The sequence below is a fragment of the Argopecten irradians genome, chromosome 2 (assembly GCF_041381155.1).
Source record: "Argopecten irradians isolate NY chromosome 2, Ai_NY, whole genome shotgun sequence".
Taxonomy (NCBI): Eukaryota; Metazoa; Mollusca; class Bivalvia; order Pectinida; family Pectinidae; genus Argopecten; species Argopecten irradians.
In genome coordinates, this window is record NC_091135.1 from 33591642 (window position 1) to 33614399 (window position 22758).

A 22758-nucleotide genomic window follows, 5' to 3' on the forward strand; every position below is an offset into this window, starting at 1 on the left:
CTTGTTGACCGATCAGTCCCAAAATGCAATATGCACAACTAGGGTCCTAGGGGAACCTACATATGAAATTTGAGAAAGATCCCTTCAGTACTTTCTGAGAATTAGCGGTAACAAACTTTAACTATCAAAATCCAAGATGGCGGCTTGTTCGGCCATCTTGTTGACCGATCAGTCCCAAAATGCAATATGCACAACTAGGGTCCTACGGGAACCTACATATGAAATTTGAGAAAGATCCCTTCAATACTTTATGAGAAATAGCGGTAACAAACTTTAACTATCAAAATCCAAGATGGCTGCCTGGCGGCCATCTTGTTGACCGATCAGTCCCAAAATACAATATGCACAACTAGGGTCCTAGGGGAACCTACATATGAAATTTGAGAAAGATCCCTTCAGTGCTTTCTGAGAAATAGCGGTAACAAACTTTAACTATCAAAATCCAAGATGGCTACCTGGCGGCCATCTTGTTGACCGATCAGTCCCAAAATGCAATATGCACTACTAGGGTCCTAGGGGAACCTACATATGAAATTTGAGAAAGATCCCTTCAGTACTTTCTGAGAATTAGCCGTAACAAACTTTAACTATCAAAATCCAAGATGGCGGCTGGCGGCCATCTTGTTGACCGATCAGTCCCAAAATGCAATATGCACAACTAGGGTCCTAGGGGAACCTACATATGAAATTTGAGAACAATCCCTTCAGTGCTTTCTGAGAAATAGCGGTAACAAACTTTAACTATCAAAATCCAAGATGGCTACCTGGCGGCCATCTTGTTGACCGATCAGTCCCAAAATGCAATATGCACTACTAGGGTCCTAGGGGAACCTACATATGAAATTTGAGAAAGATCCCTTCAGTACTTTCTGAGAATTAGCGGTAACAAACTTTAACTATCAAAATCCAAGATGGCGGCTGGTCGGCCATCTTGTTGACCGATCAGTCCCAAAATGCAATATGCACAACTAGGGTCCTAGGGGAACCTACATATGAAATTTGAGAAAGATCCCTTCAGTACTTTCTGAGAAATAGCGGTAACAAACTTTAACTATCAAAATCCAAGATGGCTGCCTGGCGGCCATCTTGTTGACTGATCAGTCCCAAAATGCAATATGCACAACTAGGGTCCTAGGGGAACCTACATATGAAATTTGAGAAAGATCCCTTCAGTACTTTTAGAGAAATAGCGGTAACAAGAATTGTTAACGGACGGACGGACGGACGGAAGGACGGAAGGACGGACGGACGGACGGAAGGACGGACGGACGACGGACCACGGACGAAAGGCGATTTGAATAGCCCACCATCTGATGATGGTGGGCTAAAAATGAAATAGACAGATGCGTTGATAGACATTTAAAAAAGATACATCCAAATAAAAAATTGAAAACTAATAAAATTGTTCTAATACTGAATCAAGGACGTATATGAGAAGGATAAGTCACACTGGGTTTTGGGGAAGTCCAAGGCAGGCACTTTTGTGTTTGTGCACTGAATGTGACGTTGGGCGATGACTGATTTTCCTTTGATATCCGCCGGGCAGTCTTTGATGTAGGTTGCAGGTGCGAGGGTTATACCGTCTTACTTTCTGAAGCGGGCTGTCATTTCATAAGCTATCGTAATTTTTTAACAAAAATTTATGACATATATACTCTAAATCTTCCGTCCTTAAAGCAAGTGATAAACGTTGTGAAATTTAATAAACTTTACATTGGTGTTTCGTTTGATTCGATAAGACAAGTATTTGTTGAGAAAAATGGTTTTTATTCCCATTTTTTTTAGTTACAAGCAGGTGTCCGATTCAATATTTAGCATTCATTAAAACTATTATAATATCCTCCTTATGGAATATGTGTACAAGTTCACGTACACATATTACATCACAGCATGTACACAATGGTTTATAAATACTAACTGGATAGCTTTTACAGTGATAGCTACATTATGCAGCACAAGGCCTAATGCTACTAGACTTATACGCGCTCCTGATGTTTATTTACAGTCTGTTATAGCCTAGATGTTTGTTGTCGTCTGCTAGTAAGACCCATACTGTACCTGTCAATATTTTTTACGGAATCCCAAAAATGTTTGTTCCTAACGAGAATCACAATTGATTTTGACAATTCGTATCATTTTGCCCCATCAACTTTTGCTGCATAATTGGGATGCTTACCTGAATTTTTCGAAGCGCTTTGGGTCGTCCTTAAACATCTGAAGCATATTAATTTTCGTCACATTGCTGTCAAAGTAGTTTTGCAGCTGTATCCATGAAGACTCTGAAGTTAGCTGAGCTCGTTTAATATCCGCCATTCTACCGGTGCAATGTGAAACCAAAGTGACCTTCGCGTCCTCTTTTGGTAAGCTTCGTCGTTTACCATAGAAATTCTGCAAACCTATGAAAACTCTAAAGGTGAACCGAAAGAAGGGGTGATACCTACTTCCGGTTTTGTCGCTGCATGTGTTTTTGAAGGTAAACATCGTGTAATTTACATAATTATGTCTTCAAACAAACTGTGTTTGTCAAGCGGACTATTTTGTTAGGTTATGTTGTCTGTATATAATAAGTTGATACAGGCTGAATTGATTAAGTTTGTGGTAATTATCCATTTTCTTGTTTAGTAGTTACCGACTGTAATATGTCAGTCGCACACAGTGTGAGTGTCTGTTAGTCACTGTCAAATCGACCCATCGATTGCGTCTTAGACTATGCAAACGTGTTTATGATGTCAAACACTTACAGTATGGAGGGATGTGCCTTAATAGATTGTTTCCGTATGGCTAAGTAAGAAATGAAAGCTTAAAACAAGAAATACCTTTGTACATTTGTATCAAAAACACCCTTCTTTAGCACATCATAGCTGCCTCAGTATTATTTGTTTATATCGCGGAGGCCGAGTGGTTAAGATGTACCGACACATTACCACATGCCCTCCACCTCTGGGTCGCGAGTTCGAATCCCATGTGGGGCAGTTGTCAGGTACTGACCGCTGGTCGGTGGTTTTTCTCCGGGTACTCCGGCTTTCCTCCACCAACAATCCTGGCATGTCCTTAATGACCCTGGCTGTTAATAGGTCGTTAAACTAATCAAACCAAACCAAAATATCTCCATCCGTGCATTGAAATCGACCCATCGATTGCGTCTTAGACTATGCAAACGTGTTTATGATGTCAAACACTTACAGTATGGAGGGATGTGCCTTAATAGATTGTTTCCGTATGGCTAAGTAAGAAATGAAAGCTTAAAACAAAAAATACCCATGTAATTTGTATCAAAAACACCCTTCTTTAGCACATCATAGCTGCCTCAGTATTATTTGTTTATATCGCGGTGGCCGAGTGGTTAAGATGTACCGACACATTACCACATGCCCTCCACCTCTCGGTCGCGAGTTCGAATCCCATGTGGGGCAGTTGCCAGGTACTGACCGCTGGTCGGTGGTTTTTCTCCGGGTACTCCGGCTTTCCTCCACCAACAATCCTGGCATGTCCTTAAATGACTCTGGCTGTTAATAGGACGTTAAACTAATCAAATCAAACCAAAATATCTCTATCCGTGCATTGCATTTGTCCCTCATAATGTCAATGACATATAATATGTGGCACTGCCTTTCTGATGTGTTATGTAAATAGATTATCAGACATGAATCATTTGATATCCTACATGTGTTGTTCTATACACTCAGATCTATATAAACAACATAATGTTCACATACAGATGTATTCCTATATGGAACAAACTATAGATCTATACATTCTTATATTCTAGATGTCTCCTTTTCATGCCATATCCCAAAATGAGAAAACAAAATCTTCTGAAGCTAGTTAATGATTGGTCATCCTAAATTGGTATACACAAAACACTAGGGCTGAAATGATTAGTAATTTTTGTAATTGATTATTTGGTCACATGTAATCAAATACTAATCGACCTACCTTACATTATATAAGTCTACCAATAAATAAGAACAAATTTATTAACTGATTAAACATATTTCATCCCAAATAAATTCTGATTTCCTTTCTTGTATCATCTTGTGTAACATTGTTTAAATCCACTCTGCTAACCCACTGTTTTGACGTGACCTTCACATGTACGACTAATCAAACCAAATCTGGATCGCCAAGGAGCGACATGACCTAACTTTTGTCAATGAACTTTTTCATTTCCGTGATAAAAAAAAATAAAATAAATCAACAACTCTTATCTTCATTAAGAATATGAACAAAAAACATCTGTTTTATATGATAAGCACATGCAATAGTAAAATTAAAATGTTCAAGACTACTGCTCCTTCCGCTCCCAAGCGTCCTGGCGGCGATTAGGCCTCCTTGACGTAACAACATGGAGCCGATCGCTTGTGAAAATTGGCAAACAGCGTGTTGCAAGCTTTCTCAAGACATTCACTTTTTCCGCTCCATGAAACCATTGGCAAATCTTGCGTCAAAATTGAAGTTCCGCTCTGTGTCACCAGCTGGATTACCACAGTTGTGCCCCTTCCATTTACGTAATAAGCACCCAATGAAAAAACTTGTATCAGATGTATGTAATCTATGGATTGGGAAAATGGCAGCGCTCTTTGAAAAACATGTATATGACCGATTCAAAATACTGAAGATTATAGCATATTTGTGATTTATTTGTTTATGCAGGCACAAATTTTTTGTTTCATACTTCAGAGCTCAAGGCAAATTTTATCTCAAGATGGAAGTCTATCTTTGTATAATTTGTTTGACTTTGTGAAACAGAATTTTCATAGCATGCATAATAAATAGCTGACAATTAAGATAATACAATGTAAGACAATTACGGTAATAATTGTCCATGATCCATGAAGATATGGTTAAGGAATGTACTTCAGGTAAAGGGTCGCCTGTTTTTAGTATCATATGATAAATTATGTTTGTTTAAAGCAAACAATATTTTTCTTGAGCTTTGATTAATTTACTGATTAATATTTAGAATTTTAAAACTACATTGTGCACATGTATGTATATCTGACATGACATTTACAATTTATTATAGAATTAATGAAAAATATTAATGATTTGTTTCAGCTGAATAATACTAGTGAAAGAAGATCAAGTTCCAAGAATGTGTCACTGCATGTACAATTTAGATAATATAGGACCAAATTAAAGTTGGCCTCAGAGGTCAAAAGGTCCACATGATTGTCATTATGATGAAGGTGTAGGTCGATCATCATGGGATAATAATTATATCTGAAGCACCTACGGAAACAAAACATGTGCTAGAATTCCTCTGCTGTTGTATACATTATCTAGTCATATTCCATTTCTGGAAAGTCTTGATGCCATAATGGTTTTATCTACGAATGAAATTGATTTTGGTACAAGCCATCTGATTGTTTGACCAATTCCTGTCGTCATGGAAAATTTGAAGAAACACCTGCTGATGACCTCTGGGAGTCGACCTCTGGGAGCTGGTGAATCACAGTCGGCATTCTTCATTGAAGACGGAGAAAGTATTTTTGCAGGACAGGTGCAAAATAGTTATGAGGGAGTGGTCGAGTACTTGGATGCATGGAAAAAGTTTGATGGGGCTGGAACCCACTTGCTGGACTCCCTCCAAAGTGTAACCAAGGATACTCGGTGTGAGAGATTAGGTAGGGAGACGTGCGGGGCATTTCAGACCGTCTATAGCAGTAGTAATGGAATTGATCCCAGCGGCAAACTCAGGGAGATGGAGAAACTTATGTCTGGTCTGAAGTCAAGGTTAGACAAAGGAGAAAAACTGGAGAAAAACCCTACAAACTCTCAGGTAAGTTTGTAAAAATAGAAAAAAAATGGAATTTGGTGCAATACATGTATTATTGTGTATGAATTTTTCCCTTATTGATTGAACTTGTCCTTTTTTTCTTCAAGAAAATTCTAAGAAAATGTGTATATGGCATTGACTGGAAATAATTTAAAGATATAATTTAATTTCTTTCTATCAATAGGTGCTGTGCCAATGTCTGTTGTTGTTCTTAAAAGTGCACTCTGATTATCACCACATGTGTTCTGTTACCTTGACAACGTTGCTCAACAAACTAGTCCAAATCTATGAGAGTACAGAGAACAAGGACATGCTTCAACAAATGGCCTCTTTGGATCTCATTCCTAAAGTTACCAAAGACTCCCCTTTACACACTGGTGCTCCTCCGTCAAGGAAAAGTAGTCCCAACAATGGATCACCAAAACTGAACAAGAACAACACTTTTAAGACTTCCTTGTTCTCGCTGTTTGAGAGGAAATCTTCGCCAGATGAGAGTAATTGTGCCTTTTATGTAGATTTAAACCAGAATGGTGCTAGTAGCCAGTTACAAAATGTAGATCCTTTTGCAAGCTGTCATGTGACACCACAGAGCCAATCAGATATCCTGGTGCCAATTGGCTTGGATCCCGTGCATGAAGATGCTGCAGAGGAAGAGAATTTGATCCAAGTTCAGGATGAGGAGGGGACAAGAGGAGAGACACAGATGTCTGCAGGTAAGTAAATATTGCAAAGGATGTTACATCCATATTACGATAAATCCTGGCTTCCTAAAACAAACTTATAACAAGCATATCATGTACTTTTGTGTCACCAAATATAATTACCAAACTTTTCGTATTCAGTGGTCTTTTAGCATTTTCTAGAGTGCTATTGTATACAGTTTGTTTTGTATATTTGATTATGGACACATATATGTAAATAAATATCTTGAGCAAAAGTGGCAGCAAATGTCAAAAATGCGTTTTTCAAACTTAATTTAAAAAAATAAATGCTTAGAGATATAGTGTGAATTTCGATTTTGCTTGACTTTATTTGTCAGAGTTACGCCCCCTTCATTATCTAAAAACACCACTTTCTAATATTGTTTCTTTGAAATAACTGTATGGACAGATTTTAATAAAATGCTAAGAAGTCCGTATAGCAATATAGGCTGAGCAATACTCTGTAATTAACATTTTTGGAAATCAAGAAATATAATTCAATCAATCTGTCTAGCAATAAAGACATGTTTACAGTACACCTAAAAATAATAATAATTGCACACCATATAACAGGAAATTTACATTCTAAAAGTGTTTTTCTTTTAATATTTTACTTTTGTCAATTTCTTTCAAAGGCCAGACAATCAGTGTACAGCTCCCGGATCAAGCCGTCAATAGTCATCCTGCCACAGAGGAAGACCTTGACCTTGTAATCAACCTGTTGTCAGGTATTGGTGGATCGTTTGGTCACATGGAGCCTATCCCAGAAAACCACACTCACATTAGTGTACCGACAATCTTCAATAGTCGCACTCCATCTCCGAGGGATATGGAAGATATAAGACTTTCTAAGGTAATTCTTCAGGCAAGGTCAAGTTTGTGAATCGAAGGTCAAAGCTTATCTGATAGTATCAGATAAATAATTCCACAGCTTTTCAAAGTCATTTGAGACCTAAAAATCAGATCAAGGGTCTCAATATACATTTATGTATAAAGTTCTTGTATAGCAAGCTCTTTCAGAAAAGTATGAATGAAATTTTAATGTGGAATAATATAGCTAAATAGTTTTCGAAAACAAAATCTTTATAATGAAAGAAATCCTAACGATTTGGGTGAGCAGTACCGGGGGTATATCATTTTAACATGTATTTTGCATCATGTGACAGATGCCAACACACAGACGGTCCGACGGATGTCTCGACTTTACTGGTATTGGGGGTCAAGGTCGTAATACTTGGCCGCATCGTTCTAGTCTTCCAACTGCCTCACTGTCATCCCATCAGCTTGGCTTCCCAGATCTCTCTGGTTCAAATACTGTGCCACGGCGATACTCCCACGACATGTGCCATCGCCCCTCCCATGGGTACATGAGCCCCATGGGGTCGGGGCAGAACCTCTCTGGGGCATTACAGTGGGGTGGTTTCCCAGACACACGGTACAACAATAGGACATGGCCACTCAACAGTGCTGGCCTCTCTGCAGGCCATGGGTAAGTTTTATTCTCCTCTGAAATTTCATACATATAGCTGGTTATTTTTGTAGGTCCAATATTTTGTGAATATGACTGAAAATGAGTAATTTATCAATTAAATTCTAGGAAATCTAAATTCTGTAATCATGCTCTTCAAATTAGTTAATTAAATTCTAACAAATTAAATTCTAGCTTCTCACAATTCTGTGATCAGGTCAAAAGTGTACAGTATCTATGATCACTTACACATCACTTGATATTTTAAAAATTGGTTATTTTCCCATCATGTAAAACTTGCCACCTGTTAACAGAGCTGTGGAAAAACTTGGAAATATTCTCGTCCATTGGACAAGTGCTTCTCTAAAATCTAGTCGTCCAAATGGCATTTTCACTTGTCCTCAATATATATTTTTCATATAATTAAGAACATATGTATATGTGTTGTTTTAGCTGTATTCAGTTGATTGTCACAATTTTTAGCCCACCATCATCAGATGGTGGACTTTTCAAATCGCTATTTGTCCGTGGTCCGTCGTTCGTCCTTCCGTCCGTCCATTCGTCCCTCTGTCCGTCTGTTAACAATTCTTGTTATCACTATTTCTCAGAAAGTACTGAAGGGATCTGTCTAAAATTTCATATGTAGGTTCCCCTAGGACCCTAGTTGTGCATATTGCATTTTGGGACCAATCGGTCAATAAGATGGCCGCCAGGCAGCCATCTTGGATTTTGATAGTTCAAGTTTGTTATCGCTATTTCTCAGAAAGTACTGAAGGGATCTTTCTCAAATTTCATATGTAGGTTACCCTAGGGCCCAAGTTATGCATATTGCATTTTGGGACCAGTCGGTCAACAAGATGGCCGCCTGGCAGCCATCTTGGATTTTGATAGTTAAAGATTGTTATTACTATATTTCTCAGAAAGTACTGAATGGATCATTCTCAAATTTCATATGTAGGTTCCCTTAGGGCCCTTGTTGAATTGTGCATATTTCAATTTGGGACCGATCGATCAGCAAGATGGCCGCCAAGGAGCCATCTTGGATTTTGATAGTTGAAGTTTGTTACTGCTATTTCTCAGAAAGTACTGAAGCGATATGTCTCAAATTTTATATGTAGTATGTTTGAAAAAGTTTGAAAAGCAGAGAAAAGTTCCCTCTTTCCATTTTCAGACATAAATCATTCTTTGGTGGGCTCCAAGATTCCTCTTGGATCTATTGCTTAAGAAACCGTAAACAAAAATATGGATTTATATATTTTGCGAATGAAACATAAACATTGTATAATATAATTAAGGCCCAGGTCATAATCAGTGTCAGAATTTTTTTACTTGTCTAACACACAAGGGTGCTGTCAAGATTCACTTGTCAGACAACCAAATTCACATGTCTGGGCTAGCGGACGAGTACCTACATTTACCCATCTCTGTTAATATGTTCACAACTTGTATATTCGCAGAGATTCACTCTATGAATACCACTTTTACAGTAATGCTCTTAAGCATTTCTATGACATGGTTTCAGACTCTCATGTTTTTTTCTACTGGTTGTTAAGCTGATGAAGATGTTACAGGTCTGACAACACTCTCAACAGCAGCTGGTCTGCCATTCAGGACTCTGACGACCTCAGCGACGACTCGTCCTGTGGGGAACAATTCTTTGCTGTGGGACTTGACCTTGTACATGCCATAGATTCAAAGTAAGCTGCAAGTTCTCAAGCACAAACAGGTATATCGGGGGTGGAGAGGTTCCTAATATTTCCTATTTCTTTATGGGTAAAAATTGAGGAAGATGGTGAAAATGACAATATATATTTCTGAACAAAATTCTCAGGGCAAGTGCTTTCCTGAAGCCCCAAACCCCGTTTGATTTTCCACTGACCTTGTCTGATCTTTTCTTAAGGGTTCTACTATCATCCTGCATTAATTGACGAAACAAAAGTTTGAGAATACTGATAAATAGTTTTATTGGTTGGGTGGTTGTATGGCACGGTGGGCCACTTGAATTTCACAGAGGCATCCAGGGTTCTATTACCTGTATTAACATGAATATGTGTAATACAACATTTAATGAAACAAAACCATTCAAGTGTATATGTCTAATTAACATATTCACAATTAATTGTTTTAAATACTTTTATATTGAAGTTAAATAAAAAGCTCAAACTTTCACCAATGGTAATAATGTAAAGTAAGTAACTTTTGTTACTGAAGAAAAATACTAATTCATCTGCTGCAGTTTTTGATAGATAAAAATTACCACTCGTCAGCAGTGTAGCATTTTTAGGTCATCTGACCCGAAGGGTCAGGATGACCTATTGTCATCATGCACTGTCCGTCGTCGTGCACCGTGCGCTGTGCGTAAACTTTTCATTTAAACAACTTCTTCTCAATAAACGAAAGGTCCAGGGTACTGATATTTAGCCTGTAGCATGCTGGGATGAAGGGCTACCATGTTTGTTCAAATGAATGACCTTGACCTTCATTCAAGGTCACAGGGGTCAAATAGGCTAAAATCCTTTAAACGACTTCTTTTCAAGAAGCGAAAGGCTCAGGGTTCTCATATTAGGCCTGCAACATGCTGGATGAAGGGCTACCAAGTTTGTTCAAATGAATGACCTTGACCTTTATTCACGGTCAAAGGGATCAAATAGGCTAAAATTTTAATTTAAACGACTTCTTATCAAGGACCAGAAGGCCTAGGGTACTGATATTAGGCCAGTAGCAAGCTGGGATGAAAGGCTACCAAGTTTGTTCAAATGAATGACCTTGACCTTCATTTAAGGTCACATGGGTCAAATAGACTAAAATCTTTACACAACTTCTTGTGAATAACTAAGAGGCCTAGAGACCTGATATTGGGCCCCTGACATGCTTAGATGAAGAGCTATCAAGTTTGTTCAAATGAATGACCTTGATCTTCATTCAAGGTCACAGGGGTCAAAAAAGCAAAAATCTTTAAACAACTTCTTCTCAAGAACCAGAAGGCCCAGGGTACTGATATTGGGCCTGTAGCGTTAAGCTGGGATGAAAGGCTACCAAGTTTGATCAAATGAATGACCTTGATCTTCATTCATGATCACAGGGGTCAAAATGGCTAAAATCTGTTAAGGCCCATGGGCCTCTTGTTAATGAGACATAATTGTCACTCAAATAAATTAAAGATGCTCCACCGTCGACAGAGCATAAATGATATTCATCATTTGAACAATAATTAGTGTTTAATCGTGTATGTATAAGTCTAGTTAACGCAAAAAATAATATGAAATCATTTATTTTGCATTTGGTGCATGCGTAATCAGTACTTCATTCCATATAAGAGATAGCACGGATTTTTTTCGGGATGCAATTAATTATTTTTCATGTTTTTAAGAAGTTTTTAATTAGAAGCTCAAACTTTTCAATGGTGGTAATGGTGTAAAATAAGTAACTTTTGTAACTGAAGAAAAATACTAAATCGTCTGCTTCTGTTTTTGATAGTGAAAAAATCCCATTTGTCAGCGGTGGAGCATCTTTAAGTTGTATTATCATTATTCAGACATTATTTCAAAGTAATGTAGCTTCAAATCAAGAGAATAAAAAGAATGCTGTTAACAGTAAAGTCACTTAATTTATAGTTCATTTGAGATGCATTTGTTATTTGTAATTACAAAATGAATGTTTTCGTACGTCTTGATCTTTAAGTTCCTATAGTTTGTGTGATCCTGTACTTGTTACACAGGGGAGGGTGTAGTGATGACGAAAGCCAGAAACCAGGTTTGAAATCGCCCAACCTCGACCGCCCCCCTCCGTGTGATGATCTCCGCCCACATAGTGCCTCAGATGTCTTGGTAAGCATTCACTCATCCGTAGATACTGTTTTGATTATATGTAACAGTAGATTGTAGGAATTTCCATGTACAAGATCTCACTGAAACATCTATTACAATAATTATTATATCTTTATGAAATTTTGTACTGAATTTCCCATTTTGATCAGTGTTTTATTACGTATCAGACGCATCAGTCTCAGAATCTATTTCATTCTTGTGTGTAAACAAGGGTACATATCCCTTAAATGTCTTTGTTTTCTTATGTCAGCATGAAAAACAGCTGCATGGTATGTGGCCATCAAACCAGAACTTTAACCAGCCTGGACAAATTCTAGCCAATGAAGAGGCTGCGGAAGGGTCATATGACCAGTCTGTCAACCAATTACATCGCCCTGTATCTATGCAATGGAGTGACCCTCTAGCCAATAGAAACGTCTGGCCATTGTCAGGTGAGAACCTCTGAACTTTGACCCTTGACAGGTGTTTAGACATTTAAATATTGCAAATTCTTTGAACTCTCCCTTCTGCAGAAAAACAAAAATTTGATTCACAAGATCTAGAACCACAACATTTTGCTTTATTTTCTGCAACTAATAGAGGGTCACATCTGCTATATGATGTACATGTACAATAAGTAACATGTAGTATAATATAATAGTTAAGTAACAGGTTCCAGTTTCTGAGATTTTTTTATTACATGTGTAGTTAAAAGAACAACAACAGAAGCTCTCAAATCCATGCCCACGAGAAAGAAGAGGTTCAAAGGACCTGTTACAGCTACCATTGAATTTCGCCCACGAACAAGTTTAACAAAACCCAGGTGCATTTTGTAGTACTATAGAACCTATAAAATTTGTAGTACTATAGAACCTATAAAATACCGTTAAAAAATTCAAAAGGCCCCAGGGGCTGTACTAGGGATGATTTGATGTTGCCCTCCTGAGGGGGACACCAGGGTTAATTTTTTTTTGTCCAAATAATTACAAAATATTTTTGGTGTAGTAGAGACTAAATTGGGTGTACCACTTGCCAATGGGTGAAAATTTGTTATTGCTAAAAATATGGTCTCTAAATTTGGCAATTTTTTTGTTTAATACCCTGTAAAATTTTATTTAAATTTTTTAAGCCACACAAACTTTTGAGAATATGAAGAAATGTTTTACGAAATTGAACATCAATTTGATATAGTGTTGGAACAAATAAAGAACCCTAGTGTACACCTTGGTGGGCAACATGCATTAAAATCATCCCCTTTTTAGGTCATCTGACCCGAAGGGTCAGGATGACCTATTGTCATCATGCACCGTCCGTCGTCGTGCGCCGTGCGTAAACTTTTCATTCAAACAACTTCTTCTCAATAACCGGAAGGCCCAGGGTACTCATATTTGGCCTGTAGGTTGCTGGGATGGAGGGCTACCAAGTTTGTTCAAATGAATGACCTTGACCTTCATTCAAGGTCACAGGGGTCAAAAAGGCCAAAATCTTTAAACGACTTCTTCTCAAGAACCAGAATGCCCAGGGTACTGATATTTGGCCTGTAGGATGCTGGGATGAAGGGCTACCAAGTTTGTTCAAATAAATGACCTTGACCTTCATTCAAGGTCACAGGGGTCAAATAGGCTAAAATTCTTTAAACAACTTCTTGTGAATAACTAAGAGGCCTAGAGACCTGATATTAGGCCTGTAGCATGCTGGGATGAAGGGCTACAAAGTTTGTTCGAATAAATGACCTTGACCTTCATTCAAGGTCACAGGGGTCAAATAGGCTAAAATTCTTTAAACAACTTCTTGTGAATAACTAAGAGGCCTAGAGACCTGATATTAGGCCTGTGGCATGCTGGGATGAAGGGCTACCAAGTTTGTTCAAATAAATGACCTTGACCTTCATTCAAGGTCACAGGGGTCAAATAGGCTAAAATTCTTTAAACAACTTCTTGTGAATAACTAAGAGGCCTAGAGACCTGATATTAGGCCTGTGGCATGCTGGGATGAAGGGCTACCAAGTTTGTTAAAAAAAAATGACCTTGACCTACATTCAAGGTCACGGGGGTCAAATAGGCTAAAATCTTTAAAGGACTTCTTCTCAAGAACCAGAAGGCTCAGGGTACTGATATTAGACCTGTGACATGCTTGGATGAAGGGCTACCAAGTTTGTTCAAATGAATGACCTTAACCTTCATTCAAGGTCACAGGGGTCAAAAAGGCCAAAATCTTTAAACGACTTCTTCTCAAGAACCAGAAGGCCCAGGGTAGTGGTATTTGGCCTGTAGGATGCTGGGATGAAGGGTTACCAAGTTTGTTCAAATGAATGACCTTGACCTTCATTCAAGGTCACAGGGGTCAAAAAGGCTAAAATCTTTAAACGACTTCTTCTCAAGAACCAGAAGGCTCAGGGTACTGATATTGGACCTGGTACATGCTGGGATGAAGGGCTATCAAGTTTGTTCAAATGAATGACCTTGACCTTCATTCAAGGTCACGGGCGGCAAATAGGCTAAAATCTTTAAACGACTATGTTGTACTAATAGTCAGATGACCGTTAAAATCATCCCCTTTTTTTGAAAGGTATCTTACAGGTTCTGTGTCATATTACAATAAAATGCACCTGGGTTTTTGTATCGTCCGCGATGATAGTTAGCGAAGGCGATACTAATTATAAGGTGTTACTTTTCCAGCGACGGCATTGTCGTCAACATTACACTTTAAAGTTTTGCGTTTAGCTCTGTTTCTCAAAAAGTTTAAGTCAAATCCTAACCAAACTTTAAACATAGGTGAAGGACATCATTATCACCTTAACACACTGAATTATGGCTGGATTCATTTCAGGCCTTGGGATGCAGAGGCTGTGAAACTTAGGGATGCTAAACTATTCATAAGACTTGACTTAAAAGTTTTGTGTTTAGCTCCGTTTCTCAAAAACTGTAAATCAATCCAATCCAAACCAAACTTAAAACATAGCTAAAGGATTCTCAACACACGTAATTGTTGCAGGATTCATTTCAGGGTAGGCTGTGAAACTTAGTGATGCTAAACTATACTTTTTCTTTTCTTTTTCTCCGATGTTTTTAAATATTCCATTATAGTTATTTAATAAATCAACAATGCGGTACAGCGATACTTATAATTACGCGTAATTCTTGAGTTAAATTGGTTTGTTGGCAAAATTCAATGGCAGCTGTAACAGGTCCTTTTAGTTGCTTAATAAAACCATTTCCATATTTCATATTTCCACTGGTCTTTATCATGTTGATTTGTATTTCAGTACCAGTACAGTTTCATTAGCTGAGAACATTTATAATAGGAATAATAGAATTTGTTTGTCATGAAAATATTTACAGTGAGAGCTTGAAAATGTCTGTACAAAGGTAGGTACATATCTGAGAACACCTTTTCCAGAGCAGGCCGCAATATCATGAAACAGACTAATAATTCTAAAATTAACTTTAGACTTTGCCAATATCATGTTTTATTGGCTAAACAAAAACTTAAGTTTAGGTTTTATGATCCTTTGGGGTGGGGGGGTGGGGGTGGGGGGGGGGGGTAGGAGTGAGTTGAAGATAAAAACACTAATATTTCACCAGAAACTGCCATTACCATTGCAATTGTCTGTTTTAGGTGTTGGTAACTCTCATAGTCTTCAGGGATTTGGACAACACCAGTAGTATTTGGAATTTCATTGAGAGTGATACTGCTACATGTACATCAGAGCCATGGATCATTATGGCTTCTCTCCTGTTACCCATTAACAGTTTCGGCACAGACACACAGAGCTCCAATATCAACTCCCTGCAGCTTATGAATGTCAACACATCCAGATTTTGAGGTCAACTTCCTGCTCATGAAAACAAAGTTCACAAGGTCAGCATAGAGGTTAAAGGTCAATTTTGTAATGAAAAAAAAATAGTTTTAGTATGAATTTTTGTATTGTGGTTTTTTTCTTTTCTAAAAATGTAGCTATAGGGTATTCATATCTTATACCACATAATTTCTTTCAGTAATATGGGTTTTAAAGGTGATACTAAAAGGAAAAAAATTATGACAGCTTGTTTAAAAAAAAAGTCGCAGCAGGAATTTCCTTTCATACTTATATCGATCACAGACAATAGAATAACTGTGATTAAAGATGGGGTCCCATGTATTTAAATACACTCAATTTTCCTCCTCCGCAAACATATTTCGTTTTTTTTTGGGGTTGTATAAGTTATAACCTTGCATTATTATCATTTTTAAGTTAATTGAAGTCGAATTGTCAGATAAAAAGATGAATTTATTTCTAAAAAATATTGCAAACCAATAGTTATAATACAAATTAATGAATTACATGTTATTAATTTGTTTTAGCCTGTCATTAATTTAAAAGTGTAATAAATATGTTCCTTAGCTCGCCTATTTGAAGAATAGGGGGAGCTAATGTTGTCACCCCGGCGTCGGCACCGGCGTCAGCATTGGCGTCCCATTTCACGTTAAAGTTTTTGAGCAAGTTTCAGTTTCGTCAATTGTTTAAGCTTAAGTCATCATAAATATTTATGATTTTATTTTCCTAATGTGTATGGATGCTGAACGTGATAATACAACCAATTTGGGGCCCTTTAGGTTTTTTTTTTTTGAGTCTGTTAATTTGTCATATTTCCATGTTAAAGTTTTTGAGCAAGTTTCTATTTTGTCTATTGTTTAAGCTTAAGTCATCATAAATGTTTATGATTTTATTTTCCTAATGTGTATGGATGCTGAACGTGATAATACAACCAATTTGGGGCCCTTTAGGTTTTTTTTGAGTCTGTTAATTTGTCATATTTCCATGTTAAAGTTTTTGAGCAAGTTTCTATTTTGTCTATTGTTTAAGCTTAAGTCATCATAAATGTTTATGATTTTATTTTCCTAATGTGTATGGATGCTGAACGTGATAATACAACCAATTTGGGGCCCTTTAGGGGGTTTTTGAGTCTGTTAATTTGTCATATTTCCATGTTTAAATAATATAGACTGAGGGCACTGCTTGATATTTTTAAATAGTAAATACTTGAACATCAACTTTTTCTGAATAGGCAAGCTTTGCTGTTCTCCAACAGCTCTTGTTTTAAAGAATGTTACAAGTTTAATATGCAATAAAACCCAGCAGGTGATACAGAGTTAAACCAATTAAACTGTCGTGAAAGCATATTTTATAGCAGCTCTATAAAGTATAGATCTCTGAGAGTTTAATTATATTATAATAATTATGTATTAATAAAAGTTACTCTTTGAAACAAAAATACTCCTAGATCTCTCAACCTAATTCTACAATGCTTAGTTTATATAAGTGATTGTTTGAATAACTGGTACAATTTTTTTGGTACATTTTTTTTGTGATATTTTTTTCATTGTGTTGTCCATGGAAATACATTGTATACACCGTGCGTAATGCTTCTCATCTGTGAAAGATACACAGAACAGTGTTTTTGTGATGTTAATGTCAGTGATATATGTAATTACATCAGTATTAAGTGACTCAAAATTGATTTTGCTTCCTTTCAGTAACTAAAATAGATAGCACCAATATTGGTAGCCCTTCACTGTGTGTTGTTATCTGGTTTTGTTATCAAACAATAGCTGGTGAGATAATTAAACAATAATTGACTTTATTTGCATTCCGTTGAATACAGGTGCCCCATGATACATGATGTTACAGTTTCAATTCATAATTACACTGAGTATAAATTAAAATACCTGTAGCACTGCTTGATTTGAAATGACATAATACTAATTTAGCTTGTTCCCATGTCATTAGTACCTGTTTATATTGAAATCAAAACACTTTTGTTTTTTTTTTAAATTTTGAAAAGACTTCAATATACTGTAAACCAACTTTTATTCGCGTGTGAATAACTATCTACATCATCTATATTGGTAGGCATTATCATTTAAAGATGCTCCACCGCCAACAAAGCATAAATGATATCCCTCAGTTGATTAATAATTGGTGTTTGTTCGTGTATATATATATCTAATTTACACAAAAATTAATATAAAATAATTTATTTCGCCTTTAGTACATGCGCAATCAGTACTTAATTCCATATAGGATATAGTGACACGGAATTTTTTCGGGATGCAATTAATTATTTTTCATATTCTAAACTTGAAGAAAAATTAGAAGCTCAAACTTTTCAATGGTTGTAATGGTGTAAAGTAAGTAACTTTTGTAACTGATAAAAAATACTAAATCGTCTGCTCCTGTTTTTGATAGTGAAAAAATACCATTTGTCAGCGGTGGAGCATCTTTAATTGTTAAATCTGTGAATAGTAATCTTCACAACTTGTTTTGAAATGGAAATTGCGAAATTTAATAGTCGCGAAAGAACGTTGGTTTACAGTATCCTAGTTACAATGCAAAAGTTATCTCCCCTTATCTCTGTAATGCTCTTTATCCCTTAACAAAATTACAATTTGTTTTAAAGATGCTCCACCGCAGACAAATGATATATTTTCACTATCAAAAACAGGAGAAGACGATTTAGTATTTTTCTTCAGTTACAAAAGTTCCTTACTTTACACCATTACCAACATTGAAAACTATGAGCTTCTAATTTTACTTCAAGTTAAAAATATGAAAAATAATTAATTGCATCCCGAAAAAATTCCGTGGCACTATATCCTATATGGAATGAAGTACTGATTGCGCATGTACCAAAGGCAAAATATATTATTTTATATTACTTTTTGTGTTAATTAGACATATATATATACGATAATACACCAATTATTCTTCAAATAATGAATATCATTTATGCTATGTCGGCGGTGGAGCATCTTTAATTTCTAGAATATGAATAGACCACCATCTTATATGTTGCCTTAACATCTGACCCCAAATGATCAGTGAATCGGTTAATTTTGACAGTATTTTCATTTTACTACAGTAAGTGTTTAATCTGCATGTATTTCTTTTGCAATGGATGCAAGTAAAAATATTCCTAGGGGAATCATGCTTTGAAATATACTTCTAGCTTTAAATGACTGTCTGAAACTAGACAAGTGTTTGCTGTATCTTTAAATTATGGACTTCTAGTAAACCTCTGTAGCTTGTGGTTTGATAATCATGAGCATCTGAAGTTGTGATATTGTAGATCAATGTTCTTTCTTGGCTTCTAAATATTACTTTAAAGAAGATTAACGTTCGGGAATTTGAAAATTAATTGTAAATATCTATCAATAATTAAGTGAGGTTTATATGCATTTGCGGAGATACATGTACACAAATTCACTGTGATCGGGAAATTCATGAAATTAAATTTAAATCGCATGTGAAAGAATGTTGGTTATCTGTAGAGAACATAACAGAGTGCAGCATTAAGTGCATTCCTAAACTTTAAGAAATTCCCCATAGAAAAACATTACAGAAGTTAAGGAAAGAAGGACTCTTCCTTAAAATCTGTAATGCTTTCCTATGGGGGATTTTATATAAGTTAAGGAATTCCTTAAAGTTTAGGAATGTTCATGAAACTGGGCCCAGAAAATAAACACTGATGAATGTTTATCTACTCATTGCTTAGATGTGATCAGATGGAATCAAATCTGTGAACAGATAACTGTGATCAGATCATGTAATGTGTATGTTACCATATATAGCCGTTCAAAATACATTGTGCCTATTAATTTTATAATTTGTGTACTGTTACGGTATCGTATAATGGTGAAAGAAGTATATAATTTAATTATTACTTCAGCTCTGACAATATATCTATTGATATTGGTATTAAAAACCACTACCAGCAATATTGATGGTCATATTATACCTGATGAATTATTAAAATTATTTACCATAATAATTATTCATCTGCAAAAATCACCACCATCCATTATGAAAGGGCACTATCCATGTGTGAAAGCCATTTCTGAAGTGTTTCATAAAATACTGGTAGTCATTTTCACATTAAGTAATAAGCAAACTAATAAACATTTTATACAAAAGTAATGAGAATGGGAGAAGGGAGGTATGTTGTTGTTTTTTCTGTTTACATATTGAAATGTTGTGGATATTAGGTGCTAGATGTTTTGTGTTTGCTCAAAGTATTGTAATATAATAAGACTTCTGATAGGGCATTTATTGATTAAGAGAAGATGCTGTCAAAAGCACTGATTTCAAGGAATGATAGTTCTCTTGTGTATTCAGTGTGAAAATGACAGTTTGGCAAAAAAACAAAAACAAAAAAAAATATATAAGAAAACCTTCACCTGACTGTGTGAATGATGAAAAAACAAATGGAAATAAAAACAATGACACATCACTCAATAAGACAGAAAATAATATTTGTTTTAGTTCAAAAATTGCCAAATGAGGGTGAGCCAATATAATAAGTTTTGTCAATATCGTATTGTCTTGTTATATGTTGATTCTGATGAGTCTGTCCTCGGTGAAGATTAATTGTATGTACAGAGATTTTAGTGCTATATATTGACAGGCTTGAAAGCATGTTTGGTGCAGCCATGACTCTCTTGCCATGTTTTTTTTTATTATTTGAATGCCATACCAAATGATGCAGGCTGATGGGAGTTATTAGGGAAGAAACATTCAGCTGTATTTAGTAGTGATAATACTCCATTTTACACTCTGTATCATTTTCAAAGAAAAAATTGCAATGCCTTAGTCTTGAACTACATTCATGTGATCTGTTATTGTCAAAGCTTATTGACTTAATGATTATAACAAATATAATTAAAATGATATTAATAATCTAATTAATTCACCACCAGTCTTTAGAATATTATTCATTCACCCCTGGAATTCAACAATGAACTGTTCCAGAATTTGAAAAAGAAGAGGTCAAATATGTCTTCACGGGTGAATGAAATAAAACTGCGGAAATATATATACTATTAGACATACATTTAAAGCCTTTAATCCACTTGATCTTATTTAAGGATAATCTGATTGTGTCTATAATATCATTAAATATTTTGTTTAAATTTGAAAAAAATAGGTATTTTCCCTTATTTTGTTACTATCTCGCATATGTAACCTAGTCATGTAACTGCCCCCAAGGGTACATAACTCTGTTTTACAAGGGTGTAACGAAAAAAATGTTCTTTTAGACCATCAACCCTTACCATATAGAGAACACTCTTCTAAATCAATGACTAGACCAGTCCATTATCAAATTTCAGGGGTGATTAAGTGATTAAAGAAAAAATCTGTTGACAGGATGAACTATAAAGTGACATATTTTTAGTGAATTAATACATTTGAGTTTTTAGTGAATTAATACATTTGATATTTGGAAGTGCCAATGAAGAAACATTTTCAATTTTACTGGATCATGATCATTTCATCAAACTTTTTTGAGCAATTTTAGGTATCAGTTGAGAGGGAAAATGCAACACTTGACCAGTGGCTGTGGGGGTCTTAGTTGTTTTATTTGATACTGATTATTACAAAATGATATTCTGTAAATTATTGTGTATTTTGATTCTATTGTTTTAATAATACATATGTACATGTATATTGTTTTTTGTTTAGTTTTTTTTCTCCAACACTTGGTGCGGTATAGTAATTTCTAAGGGTACAATTAGCTTTTATTTTATTTTGACTTTACAAAGTTGATGATAACTATTTGCCAAATAGTACACAGTGTCATTGACTAACATCAGAGATTCTGTTACCTGGGTAATTTGTTGAATGTACATGTATTATTGAAGGAACACCTTTTTTGTCATGTGTATGAAAATTGTGTAAAGTTTGTTATCTAAAATCATTAGTAAATCCTCAAGAAACACATTAAGCTTTAATTAATATCTACTCAGACTAAATGCTTTAGTTAATATGTATACATGAGTTATGATATTGGTATTCACAGTAAGAATCTATGCTATTTTTGATTTAGATAAATTGTTTTACTTCATTTAATGTTAATATATCTTGATTATGTCTGCCAAAATATTTCTTGAATTTGTCTGCCAAAATCTTTTAAATTTGGATATTTTGTTGTCATGGTAAAGGTGACATCATGCATTTTGCATGTGAATCATATTTGTGTGATTTTCCTCTCATTTGCTTCATCTGGCTGCTGATTTCTAATAATAAGAAAAATATTCATTTAATAGTGTTAGTACATGTATAATACTAGACTATTATGTGTTATATAAACGTTTCCCATACCTATTTCTATCCTTGCTGATTGTATGTGAAACAGCTTTGAATAATTTGGTTGTAATTTAATTAACAACTTACAGTCGATCTGGTGATTATGATGTTACAAAATTCATGTCAAAATGTCAAAATTTAATCATGCACATTTATGGCTACCTACAAAATTGATAATTATTTTGAACGTATATATGTAATATCTAATTTATTGAAACAGATATATACCTATATATTCCTGTAGTCTGTAGTCTTTTATATGATTATGGTAAACAGCTTAAATATCCAAGTTAAATAAGACCCCCTTGTTACACATACATATAATCCTATTATGTCTGTTATTTGACTTTATTGAGAAATCCTTCTGACAGGTATGTGTATAGGATTTATTTAAGGTATCAGTATTAATTAGAATCCAGAGGTGTGCTGCCTTATGACTTGTATACCAATCTTATAAAGAGTTTGAGCAATAGCTACAGATGTAACTACAGTCAAATCTGCTATAAGGGCCACCCCTATAGAAAGAACACCTGTCTATAAAGGACACCCTTATAAAAAGAAAACCTATCTATAATAATAATTATCATCTACTACATGCAGTTTGTGCATTTTACTATATAATTGACCTCTGTGTAAAAGACACCTTTCTATAAAGGACATTTTTGCTATGTTTCTTTGGTGTCCTGTATAGACAGGGTTGACTACATTTTTTACCACAATTATTTACGATCGGGGTCTAATCAGTTCAATATAATTTATTTTTTCAATGCACCTACCGTATTTGACCCAATAAGTGCCAAAGTTGAAAAAAAGGGGGCACTCAATAGAATGAGATTTGGAGTAGCCTTTCAGAAAATTATCCTACTAAATAGCGGTAAATC

At 35.5% G+C, this 22758-nt stretch overlaps 2 protein-coding genes across 2 annotated transcripts in view; one reads left to right on the forward strand and one right to left on the reverse strand.

Moving 5' to 3' along the window:
- The window catches only part of LOC138315235 (glucose-6-phosphate isomerase-like), a 16619-nt gene extending 14263 nt beyond the window's left edge, over window positions 1-2356 (reverse strand). Inside the window, exon 1 of the mRNA XM_069256095.1 lies at window positions 2177-2356. Coding sequence (XP_069112196.1) covers window positions 2177-2313 — 137 coding nt within the window. The 5' untranslated portion in view covers window positions 2314-2356. The remainder of the gene's footprint in view (window positions 1-2176) is intronic.
- Window positions 2317-20982, forward strand: LOC138315234 (uncharacterized). Its single transcript, XM_069256094.1, has 9 exons — window positions 2317-2473; window positions 5059-5782; window positions 5964-6492; window positions 7116-7333; window positions 7647-7969; window positions 9520-9645; window positions 11667-11775; window positions 12026-12206; window positions 15373-20982. Exons 2-9 carry the CDS (start codon window positions 5390-5392, stop codon window positions 15417-15419), a joined length of 1926 nt encoding a protein of 641 aa, XP_069112195.1. The 5' UTR covers window positions 2317-2473; window positions 5059-5389; the 3' UTR covers window positions 15420-20982.
- Window positions 20983-22758: the final 1776 nt, after the last annotated feature.

Excerpts from the sequence above, each read along its gene's own strand:
- LOC138315234 (XM_069256094.1), top strand. The coding sequence starts at position 5,390 with ATGGAAAATTTGAAGAAACACCTGCTGATGACCTCTGGGAGTCGACCT. Across the intron at positions 9,646-11,666 it reads GTACATGCCATAGATTCAAA|GGGAGGGTGTAGTGATGACG; the intron begins GTAAGCTGCAAG and ends CTTGTTACACAG. Across the intron at positions 11,776-12,025 it reads ATAGTGCCTCAGATGTCTTG|CATGAAAAACAGCTGCATGG; the intron begins GTAAGCATTCAC and ends TTCTTATGTCAG.